The following is a 19,154-nucleotide window of genomic DNA, read 5'->3' on the forward strand; positions in this document are numbered from 1 at the left end:
GGGGAGGTGGAAATTCTTATATCCTCTCATTGGGTCAATATATTTTTATTTGAAGTGTCTGAGGCTGGGTTGGTCTTTCAAGTATCCCCAGCACTCCTAACATGCCCATTAACATCCTCAACTCTTTTCCTATTAAGTCCTGTTAGGCCATATTCCATATATATATGGGATACACACACACACACACACACACACACACACACACACACACACACACACATTTTAATCCTAGAAGTAGGGCTTTAAACTTAGTAGGAATAAATGATATTTTTGTTTATTTTTTGGCCTGTGTTTCTGACTGCCACCCATCACAATATCATCCTTCTAAATTTTGAAGCATATAAAATTTAGTAAGTCACTCTGAACCCATTGATGTGAAGACCATACAAACTCTAATTTCTGAGGTCCAGGGGCCAGTAACCTCAGAAGGTGAAGCTTTAGTTATCTGGAAAAGGGTTGAGGCACAGAGAAGTGTGTCAGAAACCTCAGGTCACGGACCCTGCAGATAGAGCTGAGGCACTATTCCTGCTTCATTCTCCGTGTGGTCAATGGGTATGTAAGTGGCAGAGGGTAGAGATAGATGAAGGGCCAACCAGAGCAGGAAATGCATTGTGCAGAGTTGATGTGTATGCCTAAATTCACCAGTTAAAGAGAAGCCTGTCAAGGAAAAGACATCAAAGCACACACTTTTCACAAGCGTCCCCCAAAAGCCATTTGTGGGCTGAAGTCTGTAAATTACTAGCATTAAGGCCAAGGGCCAGAAACAGAATATCGCTTTCTGGACCAGAATAATGCTTTCTGCTACCCACGAAGTCCTCCAAGAGAGCTACAAACACCAGGCACAAAGCCCCTACAAAATTCCACGTATTGTGTCAGGGGACCCGTCGAGCAGTGCCCCCCACTGGTGTGCAGAATTAGGCACTAGTTGGGCCTCTTGAGGTCATGGTGCCATTTTCCTCCAGCAGTTAGAAAACTACTGCTTGAAGACCCTCAGACACATCTCCCTGTGCTGCTTTCCAGATCACCCCCAGCACCAATTCTAATCCTTTCGCCCTCTCCACCCCCCTCCCGCCCTCCCCCCACCCCATGCTTTGGAATCCAAATCAACAGCTTATTGTAATAGCAACTAGAAAGCAAATCAGTCCCAGTCACCAAACGAGATGAAATTGGCTATTTTTTTTTAAAGACCAAAATTTACTAAAATCTTGACTGCAGTATTTCTGATGGTGGAGTTGTTTTTGTTTCCTTCTTTTTTTGCTAATCTGCATCTTGACCAGAAAAGGTAGAACAAAAAAGGTTAGGGCTAAAGGGCTACATACAGTAATAGGATGTTCTGATTTAAAATTTGGTTATGTCCTCTTTAAAAAAAAAACAACTGTATTCCTAATCTGTGTATAAAACTGGTCTCACAAGAAATCCAGAAATAACAGTATTGGAGAAATGTAAAGCAATCTAAAAACATACGGGCTCTTGGACTTCAAACCCAGGCAGTGAGGACTCCTGTCTCTTACACTTTAGGACGATCTAAGGTGGAATAGCTTCTTCTAGATTCTGCTCAAAGTAGACCATTCTTGCTGCTCTTTAAAAGCAACCACAGGGGCGCCTGGGTGGCTCAGTCGGTTGAGCGGCCAGCTTCGGCTCAGGTCATGATCTCACGGTCCGTGAGTTTGAGCCCCACGTCGGGCTCTGTGCTGACAGCTCAGAGCCTGGAGCCTGTTTCAGATTCTGTGTCTCCCTCTCTCTGACCCTCCCCCATTCATGCTCTGTCTCTCTCTGTCTGAAAAATAAATAAATGTTAAAAAAAAAATTTTTTTTAAAAAAAAGCAACCACAGTGCACAACTACTATTGGGAAAAAAAAGACCAACATTCATTTGTACTGAAATCAGCAACCCCATTTCAGCTTTTAAGCCATTCTCTTTCTCTTTTAACTCTTTGTACTGTCTCCTTTAGAACGATCTCAGAATTTTGGGGTGCCTTGGCAGCTCAGTTGATTAAGCATCCAACTTCAGCTCAGGTCATGATCTCACAGTTTGTGAGTTCAAGCCCCGCATCGGGTTCTGCGCTGACAGCTTAGAGCCTGGAGCCTGCTTTGGATTCTGTGTCTCCCTCTCTCCATGTCACTCCCTGGCTTGTGCTCTCTTCTCTCTCTCTCTCTCTCAAAAGTAAATAAATGTTAAAAAAATTTTTTTTAAAGAACAATCTCAGAACTTTAAGATGCTGAAAGAAAACCACTGATTTAAGGCATATCATCATTTCGCAGAATCAACACCTAAGTATTTACACTACTGAATTTTCAAGACACTGGTATAAACCATCCATGACACAGCCACTCTAAAGCAAGTTCACAGTAAGTTTTCTAGACATGTTCTATTTTATGCTTCTGTATGCTATCCTTTGGCAAGAGTACAGCAAAAAAATCATTCAACTACACAAATGTGGGTTACCTGGACGTGGGGCTGTAATTTTTCAAGTCCTCAACACAGGAAAAATCAAGCCTACACCAGCCTCATTTATTCCTCATGAGGGTGTAGCAAGGAACGTTCAGGAGATCTTTAGAGGAAAAAAGTTACTAAACAAATAGCAGGTGGTCCAACAACAATAAAAACATTTCGTTAGTTTGACTATCTCAGACACTGGACCAAAGGCTCTCTCTTGGGAATGCTACAGTTTCTCGTTTTCTTTTTACCTTAAGCTACGCTTGGCAGGTATAATATGGAAGAGGAGACAGAGGGAAAAGAAATGCCAATTACAGTTTAAATTCATATTCATGTCAACTCGGTGTTCGAGGTCTGGGCATGGAACCAGCCCGACCTTTCTTGTAAGCCTTAGCTACTTCTGGCAACTCCTTGTTCTTCTATAGTTTTGAAGCGATTTGCATGCAGAACATCTAAAATGCCTTAGGGGAACGAGGTGTGCCAGTTGGTCTACGCTGTATTTTATTTTTTGTTTTTAATCTAAATCTGTGTTTACTAAAACATAAGGATCTATTAATCAAAACTACCACAACGACTGCTTCTTCAGCTATGTCAAAAACACCAGAGTATCTGGCCCTTGTGTGTGCATGTGTATGCTTTAAATTTCCTTTATTTTTCCTTCAAGGATTAATATTTGGTTTTGTTGAATGTGCTTCAACTTTCATAATATCCTATTCTGTTGCTTACTAGGCTTTTGTTTTCTCTTTAACATTAAACCTCTTAATCATTTAAAACATACTTGAAGGTCTCTTTCATAGTGGTCTATTTTTTTCTGATTTTTTAGGTCCAAACTCTCCTTGTGGTTGCTCCTGCGACTTTTCCTTCATGAAGGTTTATTTTCACCCACGACTTGCAGCTGCTAACCACGGTTCCGACTTCAGCAAGAGCTGGCCACCCAGAGGAGCACGGCAGGTGCTGGGCTGTGGGTGCCCATGGAAGGCTCACGCGAGCCTCTGCACGGGTCTAGGGGCTTGATCTGCACCAAACTTGTTTTAAAATTTTTAAATGATTTTAGATTTCGAGAGAAGCTGTAAAAATAGTGTTTCTGCATGTCCTTTACTGACATTAAGAGAAGTCTTAGTAATCCTAGTAAAGTTAGCAAAACCAACAAAATTAACCTTTGCACAATACCGCTGACTAGCCTAGGGACTTTATTTGGGTTCCACTGGTTTGTTTTTTTTTTTTTTCCTCTAATGTCATTTGTTTTGTTCTCGCTGCTCCAGGATCCCATCCAGGCTTCCACATTTCATCTCCTTGTTATGTTCTACGGCATTTTGTTCCCTTGGCTTTCCTCCGTTTCCAGGCGTTGTCTTGGGTTTCATAAACAACTCCAGGTTGACCCTATTACCTTTCAAGATTGTGCAGACTTTGATCTTCTCATTTACCTTTCTAGATTGTAGAGTCCTAATCTTTTAATTCCTAAATGAATCTGCAAGCATCAATTTGATTAGTGCAAAACACAGTGAGCAGAAGGGGGTGGCACCAACCCAGGGGAGTGAAAACAATTCTGCGAATTCCACAGGCTGACAAGACTCCTTTCCACTTAATTCCTCAGAAAATCAAAGTCGTAGGTGTTCTCGCCAGGGCCACAAAAATTAGAGAAAAAGATCATCTCCTTCAACCATCACATTTCACAAATGAGAAAAATGATCACGTTACAAAGGAAAGAAACAGAAAAATATCACTTGACACCAATTCATAGCATTTATTGACATTTCCATTTAAAATGCTAGGAAAGCAGTATAAATTGTAAACATGGAAACCAAACACTTGCATAAATTATTTCAAAAACTCTACAGCACATTAGAAAACAGTGCAGCTAATTGAAGGGTAGAAACATAACTGACAAATAGAAGGGAAGGTTCGATTACTAAATCATATACCCACACTGAAATTTAAGTGCCCGTTTGAGACCAGCAAACCATGATTGTCAAGTTCAAGTTGCAGTATTGATGCCACAAGTGGCCTCAATTGACTCTGCGTATTTTCGTACATTATCACTCACAATCCAGGAAGGAGAGTGCAGGAAGAGTCAGAGGAACGTGGACCTTGACAAAGTAGGAGGAGACAAGCAGGTATCCCAGAATGGCTCTGCTGAGCCTCCTTTCCTGCAAGGGTAATGAGCCCAATCTCCATGCTCCTTCGAAGATGCTCTGGAGGAGGGCTAAGCAGAGTGTATACCCCTTCCTGAAATGAGCCCTCTGGTGCTTAGAGCAAGTGCGTTAATCGGTGAAAGCCTCCTTCTTTCCCCCCATGAACAAGAGGAACAGCACAGGGTGTCTGGCTTGAACTTGGCCCTGTGCTCTTCCTAACTTGCACACTTAGGTTGTCAAGTCATGAATACTTGAATCAGGGGCATGAGACCCTTCACGACGCTCCAAGTTGTCCAGAAAGTTCTGGTGGAATCAGGGACCAAGCGACTCAAATCTCTGTCCCTTCTACTATTCACTCTTTCTTTAAATGTGAAGTGGCCCCAGGGCAGAGCAACCCAGAGGAAGAAAGGCAAAGCAAGGAGTCTGCATAACTACCCTGTGGGAAACTAATTTGGACTAGACCACCTCAGCTTAAGACATTCATTCCTTCTCTCACTTGCTTGCGGGTTCCTAACTTTGTTTCATGTTTCCAAAGGCATTTAAAATGCTTTTCCTAAATTTCAATGCTGCTGCGTGTTCTTAAGATAAATTCTCAAATGTACTGTTAACACACACAAGCATGGAATTAGGATCGTACCGTGAGGTTTCAGTTTTCAAGTCTTTGTAATATTAGAGAGAGGAGTCCTAAGCACTGAAAGTTGCCTCCAAAAATATCAAAAGAAACCTGAAATATACACACCCCTTATTCATTAGGTAGTAAGTGTGAGCCTGTTACATTTTATGAGTATGTTACAGCAGTTGCTCTTAGAAACCCCTCTCACCTGTTACAAGAATATCCATTAATGTGTTGGATTAAATGTCAGAATGAAGTTCAAGTTACCATCCCATAAAAATGCATTTTGTGATCAAATGGTCAGTGTGCAGGTACAGAAGCAGACCCCCTCACCCTCCCACCGGGACAAATGTGGATAAGCAGGCTCTGGAGACTGGCTTTGGAGGTAGAAATGGAATGGCTGCAACTCACCTCGAGCAGAGGTCAGTGTGGTACTTAAGACTGGAAGCCCCCTTCTCCCCTGCCCAGAACCTCACCCAGCTTTCCTTTCAACCAGCAAATTCATTCATGTCTGAGAATCCAGTAGGAAAGGGGACGGGAAGTTCATGTAATGATTAACGTGTGAATTACTGCAAAAGCAAATCGGTGTCCGAGTGACCGGTTTGGCCACTGGAGCACTAAGAAGTGCGAATACAGTCAACACTGACCCTGTACACAGTTAAATGGGAGGCTCAAGAAGCACAGCATTACCTGTTTCGGCCCAAAGCCTTCAGGTGCCCCTCTCACCTATGCTTGGCATCACAGGCCTCAGGCCCTGAAAAGTCCGGTTGGCAAAACCCACTTAGTCTGCTACTCAAAAGTCATATGCCACCAAAATCAAACCATATTCTGAAATTAAATAAAATCTGGAGAAAAATTGTGTAGGCAGCTACAAAGAAGTGGAATGGATTTATTTATAACCTACTCTGCTCCACAAAGGATTTAATGTGGTTTTAGGGCTGACCACTGAGATCGGCTCTACGCCATAAACCTTGGTGGAATTCTTGCAATATTTTCATACTTTATAATTGGTTCCTCCAGCAGTTCTTGGTACCTTTCTCTTCCCTCCTCCAGACTGGATCTCTTGCTGAGCAGACCTTCTTCGCGGACCTGGCCATTTTCTTGCTGTACTACTGCAAACCCGTTCTCACAGTCCCATTTCCTCCTCTTTTTTATTAAAACTCCTTACAGAGTGCGGTTAGGGATCCTGTCCTCATACTGCAGCAGATCAAGTTCATGTTCAATGACAGCTTCGCCCACTTTCTACGTCCTTCCTCAGGCCTACTCCCAGCTCTTTTCTTGCCATCTCACCAGCTCCCCCGTCTTCATTACAGTAGCTTCTCAAGTGGGCTTCTCCCCAGAACCCCGTGGTTTCCAAAGTGCAACTTCCCTTCTCCCGAGTATCCAACGCACTGGTGTATTTTCAATGAATCTTTCTGACGTTCACACCACATTATGTATCTGTATCTTCTTCTGTCTTTTATACCCATCTGTGCTATCTGCCTTAGACTCTAAGATCTCAGAACACAGGGCTCATGGTGACTTTTTTGGTGCTACAAACAGCAAAAAATCATGAGCAGAAAGATGTTTGATAAACACTGTTTTGAAATTAATGGCAACGGAAGCGAATTTAAAGCAAATTGGGAGAGAAGAAGAGACACACGAAGACCTTAGTTTTGCTCTGGTTACCTCCACGTGAATTCATTCACTGGTAGATGACAGCGTATCAGACTGTCCAATTCCAGTGCAATCATACAGATAACATCTTACATTTCACCAAGCTTTGTGCTCCCTCCTCAAAGGCTGTTTGCACATATGAGCACATGTGAATCTCAAAACAAGAAATTCTGGGAGGTGGGCAGGGGAGGTCTGTTCTCGTTCAGCTGATGAGGAGAATGAGGCTCAGGAAAGGACCTGACACAGCAAGTTGGTGACAGAGTAGTCTCTGAAAACGATCATTTCTCCAACTCTCTCTAAAACTGTAACTCAACTTCATAGCTTGCATTATTACCACTAGAACTTTCAAACTAAGGAAGAAGAGACACAAAATTTAACTTTTCGTTTTAGAACTCCAAGGCCACCCACGATCGACATGAGGACCTTTCTTTTAAGTAGATCACGTTAACTGAGCGTCCGGAGATCCATTTGGGTGTGGTGCTCCCCACAACAGTTAGTCTGTCCTGAGTTCTGTGACAGGTAGACTGCTGCAGGTGTTCAGAGAACACAAGTGCAGACCAAGTGTGGTTTACGACCAACTCACGAACGTTGTGATCCCACAGGCCTGCTCACACCACACCACACCCTGCCGGTTATCACATGTTATCTTTGGTCTTGACATTTGCTTAAAGGTGTATCAATTCTAAGCACAACAATACAGGTAAAATCCTTTCATGCTCATCTGAAAGGCATCAAGATCCCCTACTGCAGCTCCCTGGAGAACAGACATCTGGTTCTGTGATGGACACAGGAGGTAACGACTCTTAGTACACTGGGTACAAACACAACACTGAGCAGAACAGAAGGGAGCCTGTGTTTATTCCACTTGCTGTCACACAGTCTGAACTCACTGTAAGGTGTCCCAAATAAAATTCTGCTTGGGTATCAGGAAACCTGGTATTTCGGAATGACATCAAAGTACTCCTCCATTTTGGGGAGAGTCTGGTATGTGACCAAGACTGAGAAGTAAGAAATCAAGCCCAGAGGGGGGTCTTCTCTCCCACACTCCTTGGAGCCTTTGAGGGCTGCCTGAAAAGGGGTCTCCGTTCCTTTAACATCCTCGAGAGACTTCCTCTCCTGCACCCCTTCTCTTCCAGAGGGGCAGGGATGAAATGGCTACATTTAACTTCCCAGAAGCGAGATGCCCTGTATCGTAAGACCATCTGACAGACTTCAATGAGGAAGCGCTGAAACATGATTCTGGCCCCCAGTGATTACATTTTGGAAACCTATTTCAGCTGTTGCAGGGTTCTTAAGACTTGATGCAGATTTTGATTCCTCAGAGTCCTGAATTCTGCCTGTTGATTTGTGGTTAGTTACAAGTAATAGTTGATCTAATAAAAAAGGATTCAGAGTGGAAATCAGTTATCTGTTTTTCTTCTGAACTTCACTCAAGTACCAGAAAGCAGAACGGCCCTTATTATTATGATCCTTCCTCTAATCTGGGAAGTAGGGAAATGTTTACTTCAAGAGTGAATCTCAAGAGAGGCGATACCCTCTGTCAGGCCCCAAGGACGTAAGATGGTTTTAACAGTCACTCAGCGGTTGTGCACAATAAAATCAGAAACTGGGAGCAACTCCCTCCTTTCCCTTGTGGTCCTCAAAGCTCCTCTTTACATTTCTTGATTTATTACAGAGAGGCTGGACCGAACTCCATTTCATTTCCAGGTCTTGAACACAGAGAACGTGATTACTAGAAATGCACTCGTGCATAACAATCTGTTGGCCCTAGGAGTTTTCATAGACAATTTTTGCTCGTGGGAGATTTCTCATTCAAATGTGATTTGCGAGCAACTCATCAGCTAAGTGCAAGGATTAGTTATGACCTCCTGAAAGCCGCCTCCTCTAGCACTGGCCTTACTGATGGCATGCGCTGAGATGGGACGCTATTGACAGTCACATGCGCCCAATTAATTAAACAGCAAATACACTTAAGAATGTAAATCTAAACTTCGATATGTATTTTGAATAACCAAATAAATAGTAACGTTTCCCCTCCCCGCGCTGGGAGGTTTGTTTGTTTGTTTTCTCCTCCCTAGGACAAAATGAAATCCTCAACATACTCTTCCACTGAAAAAGCCAAAGTTTGCATTTCACAGACATAAAGGTGAAGGGGGCCCTCGGAGCTGTAGCACCAGAAGTAGAAGGAAAAATGCAGATGATGGCTTCTTTTGGAATCATCAGGCTCTACAATCTATCATTTGGTTTCTCACTAGTAGCTTTGTAAATTCCCCAACAGTCTTAGTATTTTTGTTGTTAATACGACTATTAAAATAAGTTCCTATGGAGAAAAAGAGGAAAATCAAGCTGTTAATAAAATGTCTTCAAATCTCTTTTCTCAAAAAACAAAGCAGCAAGTTCATCATACAAACCAGTCTGAATCACATCTTCCCACAGAAACGCTGGATTCCAATAATCCCTAAACCATCTACACAATTTTCATCCTTTACCTTTAAAAAGGAGACTAATTTAGTGATTTTTGTTAGCTTAGTCTTATGGTTTGTCTTCATGAAGTGCTGCTGGCTTTTGGCCAAAAGTACGTAAATTTCGACTGAAACCCAAGTGGTCAAAAAATTGCCAACCGATTAAAAGCATCATGAGCTGTCATGTGACTTATGGCATCTTCTAAAATTGCAACTTGCTCCCTTACATGGGCGCCTAGCCCAGGAGATGCACATCCTCTTACAAACACCCACTCAGTTGATTTCCATTTAGTCTTGCTTCCACGGGAAGCAGATACTTGGCAAATCTGCAAGGCGAGGCCGATCAGCTGTGGAAGTTCTGCACGGCGGTCTGTTTCTGGGAAAGCCGGAGGAGCTCCTCGCGGATCGCTTTGATGAGAGAAGCCGAGGAGTGGCCGGGCTGGAGGTCTTCTGTGGAGCTGGTGGCGTAAGCCAGCCCTGTGCCCTGCAGCCCCCTGTGTGGGAGGTTCCCAGGAGGAGCGGAGGGCTCCCTGCCTGAAGTCCTTGGCACCTGGAACAGCGGTGAGGAAGAATACTCCTGATGGCCAAGCATGTGCGTCTGAAAGAACATGGCAAACGTTACTGTATTTCCCATGTAAGAACAGCAGGGAAAGTCAAATTTGCTGGTGGTAGGTGTACTCCCAGGACGACTTCTGACCACTGCCCACCCACCCTGGCTCTCCAACAAGGCCTCAAGGTGGGCTGGACAGACTGTGGAAGAAGTGCTGGAGGGGGAGCAGTACAATAAAGAAACCCTTGGACTTCACAGATGCCTAATAAATACTTGCTTAAAAGCAGACAGAAGGAATGATGAGGTTGGCCAAGTCTCTGGGCCTCTATGTGTGGAGGTCAGTGGTCCACTGGGAGAACAGGAAGGGACCTAGAGAGCTGGGGTCCCTTCCCTGAGGAGGTGAAAGGTCAAATGAGGGCATCTGAGAGCTGGAAGAGGTGAGCAAGTCCCTGCAGAGCAAATGACAAGAACTGCCTCCGCTCTGGGCCTGGAGCTTTGGGAGGGTGTGCCTGTGACACATGCTGAGACCACAGAACATGCACAAGATCACAAAATCGTTTTCCATTTTATTCATGTGTGTCTATTGACTGTTCTGCAGACCTTTTTCTTTAAAAAGTTATCTGCACTGGGGTACCTGGGTGGCTCAGTCGGTTTAAGTGTCTGACTTCAGCACAGGTCATGATCTCGTGGTCTATGAGTTCGAGCCCCCCGTCGGGCTTTGTGCTGACAGCTCAGAGCCTGGAGCCTGCTTTGGATTCTGTGTTTCCCTCTCTCTCTGCCCCTCCCCTGCTCATGCTCTGTTCTCTCAGTCTCTCAAAAATAAATAAACATTAAAAAAAAAAAAGTTATCTGCACTGGGGTACCTGGGTGGCTCAGTCGGTTGAGCGTCCAACTGTTGATTTTGGCTCAGATAATGATCTCAGGATTCATGGGATCAAGCCCCATGTCAGGCTTTGCACTAAGAGCACAGAGCCTGCTTGGGATTCTCTGTTTCCCTCTCTCTCTGCCCCTCCCTACACGCTCTCTCTCTCTCTCTCTAAAAAATAAACATTTTAAAATAGTTATCTGTACTGTAACACACGAGAGTTTTGCCTATATTTACATAATATAAATTAATCTGGCATTCATTTGACCAGAATTATTACTTTTCAGTGATTTTTTTTTCATATTTTTTCAGTGAAAAATCTCTCTTTGGATGTACATATAAGTACTAAATCTGTGGTTTCACTTATGCTAAAAATTAGCCTAATGGTAAACATGGCGTTCAAGCTCTAGAATATTCCTACATTTCACGTTTCCAAATAGTGATAAAAGAGGCAGTATAAAGTGAACGCTAGATCTGATAGGAAAACACAAAGCACAGTAAAAAAATAAGCTGGGCACAACGAAGGCAGAAAAAGAAAAGTGTGAGCAAATGTCAAGTAGACACCTGAGATTCTAAGTATAAGAGCATATCTGATAGGGGAAAATTACATTCTGGAGTTAATTTTCTTTCTCTGAATAGTAGAACCATCTAGCCATGAAAAGAATTTAGTGTATCTGCTGGAAAGACACATAAATGCATGTAAAAGTCTTGAGAAAAATGAAGGAAATCATTTGTGGAAATTACCTGTGCCCGTATTGACTCCATTCCTACAAAGGAGCAACCAAAGCAAGGAGAAGCCTCTAAAAGAAACCCTATGCGGGGTGCCTGGGTGGCGCAGTCGGTTAAGCGTCCGACTTCAGCCAGGTCACGATCTCGCGGTCCGTGAGTTCGAGCCCCGCGTCAGGCTCTGGGCTGATGGCTCGGAGCCTGGAGCCTGCTTCCGATTCTGTGTCTCCCTCTCTCTCTGCCCCTCCCCCGTTCATGCTCTCTCTCTGTCCCAAAAATAAATAAAAAACGTTGAAAAAATAAAAAATAAAAAAATAAAAAAATAAATAAAAGAAACCCTATGCCTTGGAATGCTCCAACCTGTGAGACTACGGCAGAAGCATCTCGTGGGGGTCAGAATGGATATGACGTTGATTAGCCCACCACAAAGCACAAATGGTGAGCAAGTAGGCATGTGAGATCATACACGTGTATACAACAGTAACACCAAAGATCAAGTCCAGATTTTAGTCACCTACAGGTTCACATTCTCTACTTGAAAGTTAAAATCAGTGAGACAGAAAGCAGAATTGTGGTTGCCTGTAGCTGGGGGAGAGGCAAAGGGCACTTAGTGTCTAATGAGCACACACTTCCCATTTTACAAGATGAAAAATGCCAAGGAGATGGATGGGGGTGATGGTTGTGCAACATCATGAATGTATTTGAAACCACTGAGCTGGGAACTGGGAAGGGTTAAGATGGTAAATTTTATATTATGCGTGTTTTACCACAATATAAAAAAATTGGAAAAATTTTCAAAGTAGCTGTTACCTATAGGTCTCTGCCCAGATTTTAATGTAACGAACATCACTTTTATTACTTTTTCTGCAAGGTTATTTTCAAAAATTCACTACTTTAAGTCTAAAATCTGCCTCAAGAAAGATGATACACTTTTGAAAAGTTCAATGCCAGTACTCTCCCCCTCTCGGTGGGTGGGAATTTATGATCTAAAAACTGCAGGCAAAAATACACTTATGGAGAAAAAAGTGAGGGAGTTAGTTACAACTTTTATGTATGTAGGTTTTAAAGAGTGATCCTCAAAGCAGAGGCACAAGCAGCTAAATTAAGTGATTATTCCGTGATGACCCACACACAAGATACTCACAGCCTCTCTTCGGCCCGCTTCATCCTCCCCGTAGGAAGGCCAGCCTGGTCCCCCATACTGGCCGCCTCTGCTCGGTGGGATTTCCACTGGCTGGGCTCCAATTCTGCTTGCAATCCCCACCTGTGTCAGGTGCTGAATCTGGGAGCCTGAAGGAACAGAGCGGGCACTTGGGTCAACACTTGTTGAGAAGCGAAGTCGCCTGGCAAGACGCTTGGGTTTTGACTATAGATCTTCCTTACGGACAAGGGATACAAGCGTTGTTCAAACACGGCCCCAATTCCATCTCCAGAGGATGATACTTCCTAGGAAAAACGGACTGTGGATTTCTTGGTTCCTCTTACTTCCGTTTAATACGGTGCCTAACAGTGATGTTCTTATGTTCCTATATAGACATCAGAGGACGGGGAATAAAGGCTATAGCAGAGGGCCTTTCCACTCATTTCCAAGAGGTTATAAAGAAGGATGATCTTATTGATTCCAAAGAAAGAAGGGAAAGGTTTTGGAGAAAGCTGAAACCTGGCTCCTGTGTGCTCGTGTTTCTGAGACTCACGAGGAGAGAAAATACAGTATGTATTTGTTCTTAAAAGGCAGGGTGTGTATTTCTTTGATTTCAGAATGTTTACGTACATTTATGTTCACTATATTTACACTGTTTCCACAACTTAGGCATGTCATAATTAAAATTTTAAAGCCACCCACCCAGCCTCTTCAGGGAGCTATGCTGATGGCAAAGCCAGGAGTCTCTCTACAGCTCATTCTCTACACGTAGACAAGCTGTGGCCTCGGGGAGCTATGAAGGCCAGGCTGTAAATGACATATTTTCCTACTCCATCAACTTATGGCATATGGATATATCCCTACTCCATAGATTAAGGGAGACAAAAAAAGTGACCTTTAAGCTCTGGGGAATCAAATACTTGTTCCCAAACGCTCCCAGGATCATCAAATCCGTCTATGCTGTGCAGACTGGCCCTACGAGGTTCAGAGATTTCAGAGGTAGGGAAGGGGGCCCTCTCCTTCTTCCAGCCTTCTCCTACTCTAGCTGTCAAAGTAACAGCCTCCATGAACCAAATACATGTTTTTAAACAAAGGAATGCCACAGTTTCATTTGGATGTGTAATAACTAAATGCTAAAGGTCAGAAAAAAACCTGCTAGGCTCCTGTCAGAGCAATGTACCCAGAAGAGCTCTTGCCAATTACTGAAGTTTCATAAAATTGATTCAAATTATCAGGACCAAGGCACCTGGTAGGCTCAGTCAGTTAAGTATCCCACTTCAGCTCAGGTCATGATCTTGCAGTTTGTGAGTTCGAGCCCCATGCTGCACTGCCAGTGCAGAGCCTCCTTGGGATTCTGTCTCTCTGCCTCTCTCTCTGCCCCTTCCCCGCTTGCACTGCCTCTCTCAAAATAAATAAACAAACTTAAAAAAGTAAAATTATTAGTACCATCAGTATGGTTTGCTCAACAGATACTGGTTGAGCAAAACCTGCAAAGAACAAAAATGTAGCACGCTGTTCCCCAGCATTTACCAAGGTGCACACAAGTGCACAGACAGAAAAGCATACCTTTGTGTTAAAAGTGCAATGGTAGTCGAAATCATAATTCAGACACAATTCTGTATCTTGCTTTGTTTACTTAACAATACGGCACGGGCTTTCCCCATGATTCAAGTGGGGCATCACGCCCAGGAAGCCCGGGTTTGCATTCCAGCCCTGGCAGTGACAGCCCTGTGACCTTGGGCAGCCGGCTACCACTCCCACTGAGCCCTGATGCCTCATTTCTCACATGGGGAAAAAACACCCACTTCATGATGTTATTTTCAGAATTGAAAGAGATAAAATAGGTCAAGTACCATAAACATAAGAGGCAATTGGGAAATCTTAAATCCTCTTTTTCTGATTCCTTTTGAGCTCTTCATTTTAAATAGCTACACACTTGGGGACTTCCAGAGAAGGTGGCGAAATAGAAGGATCTGAGGCTCACCTCGTCCCACGCTGACACCGAGATAACACCCACATCAGTGTAAATAACCCAGAAAACGACCTGAAGTCTGGCAGAACAGACTCTCCACAACTAAATAGTGAACATAGTGAAGAGGCCATATCCAAAAGGGTAGGGAGGGCAGAGGCATGGTCAGGAACCAAATGGACCCTCCAGATTGTCCTCAGGAGGGAGGGTCACTTCAAGTATAGAAAAGGGTGAGGAGCAGACCCCACACCAGGCACCCCAGGCACAGGGGACTCGAACTGGGAAGACAAACCCCCTTATCGTTTGGCTTTGAAAAACCAGAGGAGCTTAACTTCATGAATTCTTACAATCAGTGGGGTTGAACACCCGAAACTTTAAAAACAAGCAGACTCAACTCTGGTAGTCAGAGGGCAAGAGGAAACTGAGTTTCCACCCTTAAAGAGACAAGACAACAAACAGCTCCACTTAGATACAGCATAGAAGCAGCAGTTTGAAAAACGCCTGGGATATAGAGGTGTCACTTCCCTGCCCTGCCCCTCAGCCTATATAGGTGACACCTGCGGGAACCAGTGCAGCACAAATACTCTCCACCGAGCTCGCTAACAGTGCCCTGTACCCCTGCACTCTTCTGTGGACCTACCCCCTCCCACCCACCCTTAGCACCTCTCCAAAGTGGCTCCAGGTTCCTCCCAGGGCAGAACTGAGAAACCTTGCTAATACCAGGCACCCTATTCCCGCATTCTCCTGCAGACACACCCCCTCCAAAATGCCCTTGGCAGGAGTCCATCCAAAGAGGGCCCTGAGTGTGGCAGTGTGCCAGGAACCCTGAAAGGTTCCACTCTTTTTTTTTTTAATTTATTTTAAATCCTAACCATTTTCAACATGCTGTGCCACATATGTCTAGTTTTTCTTTCTTACTGGTTCATGTTTTGGTAAAGCTTTCTTTGCCTCTGCAGATGTATTGATCTCTCTTAATATGTTACACCATCTTTGTTGTAAAAATACAAGTCAGAAGGCATAGTCCTTAATATTTCTAATTTTATTTTAATAAAGGGAATCGGTTTCCTGGCATGTAGGTAGCCAGGTCTTCTTAAAAAAAACAAAAACAAAAACAAAAAGCAAACAAAAAACTCCACAGGATAAAAAATGAGAATAGATTAAGGGAACTCAGCAATATAATCAAGTACAACAAGATTTGCACTAGAAGGATCCCAGAAGGAGGAGAGAGAGAAAATGGGCCAGAAATTTATTTGAAGAAATAATAGCTGAAAGCCTCCCAAATCTGAGGAAGTAAATAAAAATCCAGATCCTGGAGGCACGGAGAGCCCTCCACAAAATCAACCCAAGGAGGTCCACAACAAAACACATAGTAATTAAAATGGCACAAAGTAGTGATAAAAAGAGAGTTTTAAAAACAGCAAGAGAAAAGAAAACAGTTACATACAAGGGAAACCCCATAAGGCTATCAGTGGACTTTTCAACAGAAACTTTGCAGGCCAGAAGAGAGTGGCATGATATATTCAAAATGCTGAAAGGAAAACAAAAACAAAACCTGCAACCGAGAAACACTCTATCTAGCAAGGTTATCATTCAGAATAGAAGGAGAGACAAAGAGTTTCCCAGACAAACAAAAGTTAAAGAAATTCACCACCGCTAAACTAGCCCTACAAGAAATGTTAAAGGGGATCTTTGAGTGGAAACAAGAGAACATAAGCACGAATAAGAAAAATAGGAAGCACAAAAGCTCTACAATTAAGCATAACCATAAAAATCAGTCAAGGGATTTACAAAATAAAAGGATGGAAAATATGCACCATATACCTAAAACACGGGAGGGAGAGGAGTAAAAATTTAGTGCATTCAACTAAATGGGTTCAACTTCAAGTGACGATCAACTTAATATAGACTGCAATATGCATAAGACATTCTTTTCTTTTTTTTTTTTTAATTTTTTTTTTTTTTTAAGATTTACTCATCTTTGGGACAGAGAGAGACAGAGCATGAACGGGGGAGGGGCAGAGGGAGAGGGAGACACAGAATTGGAAGCAGGCTTCAGGCTCCAAGCCATCAGCCCAGAGCCCGACGCGGGGCTCGAACCCATGCACCGCGAGATCGTGACCTGAGCTGAAGTCGGACGCTTAACCGACTGAGCCACCCAGGCGCCCCATGCATAAGACATTCTATATAAACCTAATGGTAGCCACAAGGAAAAACCAGTAATAAATATGAAAAAATAAAGAGAAAGGAATTCAACCATATCACTAAATTAAACCAGTAAACCACGAGATAAGAGAGTAAGAGAAGACGAAAATAGAAAAGAACTACAAAAATACTGTAAAACAAGTGACAAAATGACAGTAAGTACAAAGCTATCAATAATTATTTTGAACGTAAATGGACTAAATACACCAATCAAAAGATGCAGGGTGACAGAATGGATAAAAAAGCAAGACCCATCTATAAGGTGCCTACAAGAGACTCATTTCAGACCTAAAGACACATGCAGACTGAAAGTGAAGATATGAAAAAATATTTATCATGCAAATGGAAGTGAAAAGAAAGCTGGGGTAGCAACACTTATATCAGACAAAATAGACTTTAAAACAAAGACTGTAACAAGAAACAACGAAGGACACTACATAGTCATAAAGGGAACAATCCAACAAGAAGATATAACAATTACAAATATTTATGCACCCAACATAGAAGCACCCAAATACAGGAAGCAGCTATTAACAAACATATAGGAAGTATCAATAGTAATACAATAACAGTAGGGAATTTAAACATACCACTTACATTGTTGGATAGATCATCCAAAGAGAAAATCAACAAGGACACAGTGGCTTTGAATAACACATTAGACCACTTGGATTTAACATACATCAGAACATTCTATCCCAAAACAGAATACACATGTTTTTCAAGTGCACAAGGAACATTTTCCAGACTAGATCACAGATTAGGCCACAAAACAAGTCTCAACAAACTCAGAAAGAATGAAGCCATACCATGCATCTTTTCTGACCACAATACCATGAAACTAGAAATCAACCACAAGAAAAAAATATGGAAAGACCACAAATACACGAAGGTTAAATTCTTTTGAAGTGCACAAAGAACATTCTCCAGAATAGATCACAGGTTAGGCCACAAAACCAACAATTCTCAACAAATTCAAAAAGAATTAAGTCATACCATGCATCTTTTCTGACCACAATACCATGAAACAAGAAATCAACCACAAGAAAAAATATGGGAAGACCACAAATACATCGAGGTTAAATTACATGTTGCTAAACAATGAATGGGTCAACCAAGAAATCAAAGAGGAAATCAAAAAACACAGGGAGATAAATGAAAAAAAGAAAAACAACCACAATGGCCTATTATCTTTGGGATGCAGCAAAAGCTGATCTAAGAGAGAAGCCTATTGCAATATAGGCCTACCTCAAGAAGCAAGAAAAATCTCAAATAAATACCCTAAGCTTACACTTAAAGGAGCCAGAAAAAGAACAAATAGAACCCCGAACCAATGAAAGGAAGAAAATAATAAATATTAGAGCAAAAATAAATGAAATAGAAACTAAGAAGATAATAGAACAGATCAATGAAAAACAGGAGCTGGTTCTTTCAAAACGCAAACAAAATTGATAAGCCTTTAAACCAGATTCATCAAAAAGAAAAAAAAGGACTCAAATAAACAAAATCAGACACAAAAGAGGAGAAATAACACCAACACAACAGAAATACAAAGGATTCTAAGAGATTACGAAAAAGTATATGCCAACAAATTGGATAACCTAGGAGAAATGGATAAATTCTTAGAAACAAATAACCTCCCAAAACTGAATCAGGAAGAAATAGAAAATTTGAGCACACTGATTACCAGTAATAAAATCAAGTCAGTAATCAAAAAGCTCCCAACAAACAAAAGTCTATGAAAAAATGGCTTCACAGATTAATTCTACCAAACATTTAAAGAATACTTATTCTTCTCAAAGTATTCCAAAAAACAGGAAGGAAAGCTTCCAAACTCATTCTGTGAGGTTAGCATTACCCTGATAAAGACAACACAAAAAGAGAAAACTACAGGCCAATATCTCAGATGAACATAAATACAAAATCCTCAACAAAATATTAGCAAACCAAATCCAACAACACATTAAAAAACTCATTTGCCACAGTCAAGTGGGATTTGTTCCTGGGATGCAAAGGTAATTCAATATTCCCAAATCAATCAACATGATATATCACATCAACAAGAGAAAGGATAAGAACAATATGATCATTTCAACAGATGCAGAAAAAGCATGTGACAAAGTAAAACATCCATTCATGCTAAGAACCCTCAACAAACTAGGTCTAGAAGGAAAATACCTCAACATAATAAAGGCCATTTTGAAAACCCACAGCTAACATCACACTCAATGGTGGAAAACTGAGAGATTTTCCCCTAAGATCAGGAAGAACAAGACAAGAACGCTGACTTTCACCACTTTTTTTTTTTAGTTTATTTATTTATTTTGAGAGACAGGGAGAGGGAATGGAGGCAGGGCACAGATAGAGAGAGGGAAAGAGAGAAAGAATGCCAAGCAGACTCC

General features: G+C 42.2%; 1 protein-coding gene across 2 annotated transcripts in view; it reads right to left on the bottom strand.

Moving 5' to 3' along the window:
• Nucleotides 1-3,043: 3,043 nt before the first annotated feature.
• KIAA1549 (KIAA1549 ortholog) overlaps nt 3,044-19,154 on the bottom strand; it is a 138,106-nt gene continuing 121,995 nt past the window's right edge. For both annotated transcript variants that reach the window (XM_049641937.1, XM_049641936.1), the window contains 2 exons: nt 12,585-12,730; nt 3,044-9,897 (listed from right to left, as the gene is read on the bottom strand). In XM_049641937.1, the coding sequence (XP_049497894.1) occupies nt 9,643-9,897; nt 12,585-12,730 (401 nt within the window). In that variant the 3' untranslated portion in view covers nt 3,044-9,642. The remainder of the gene's footprint in view (nt 9,898-12,584; nt 12,731-19,154) is intronic.

This window comes from Panthera uncia, chromosome A2 (genome assembly GCF_023721935.1).
Source record: "Panthera uncia isolate 11264 chromosome A2, Puncia_PCG_1.0, whole genome shotgun sequence".
NCBI lineage: Eukaryota > Metazoa > Chordata > Mammalia > Carnivora > Felidae > Panthera > Panthera uncia.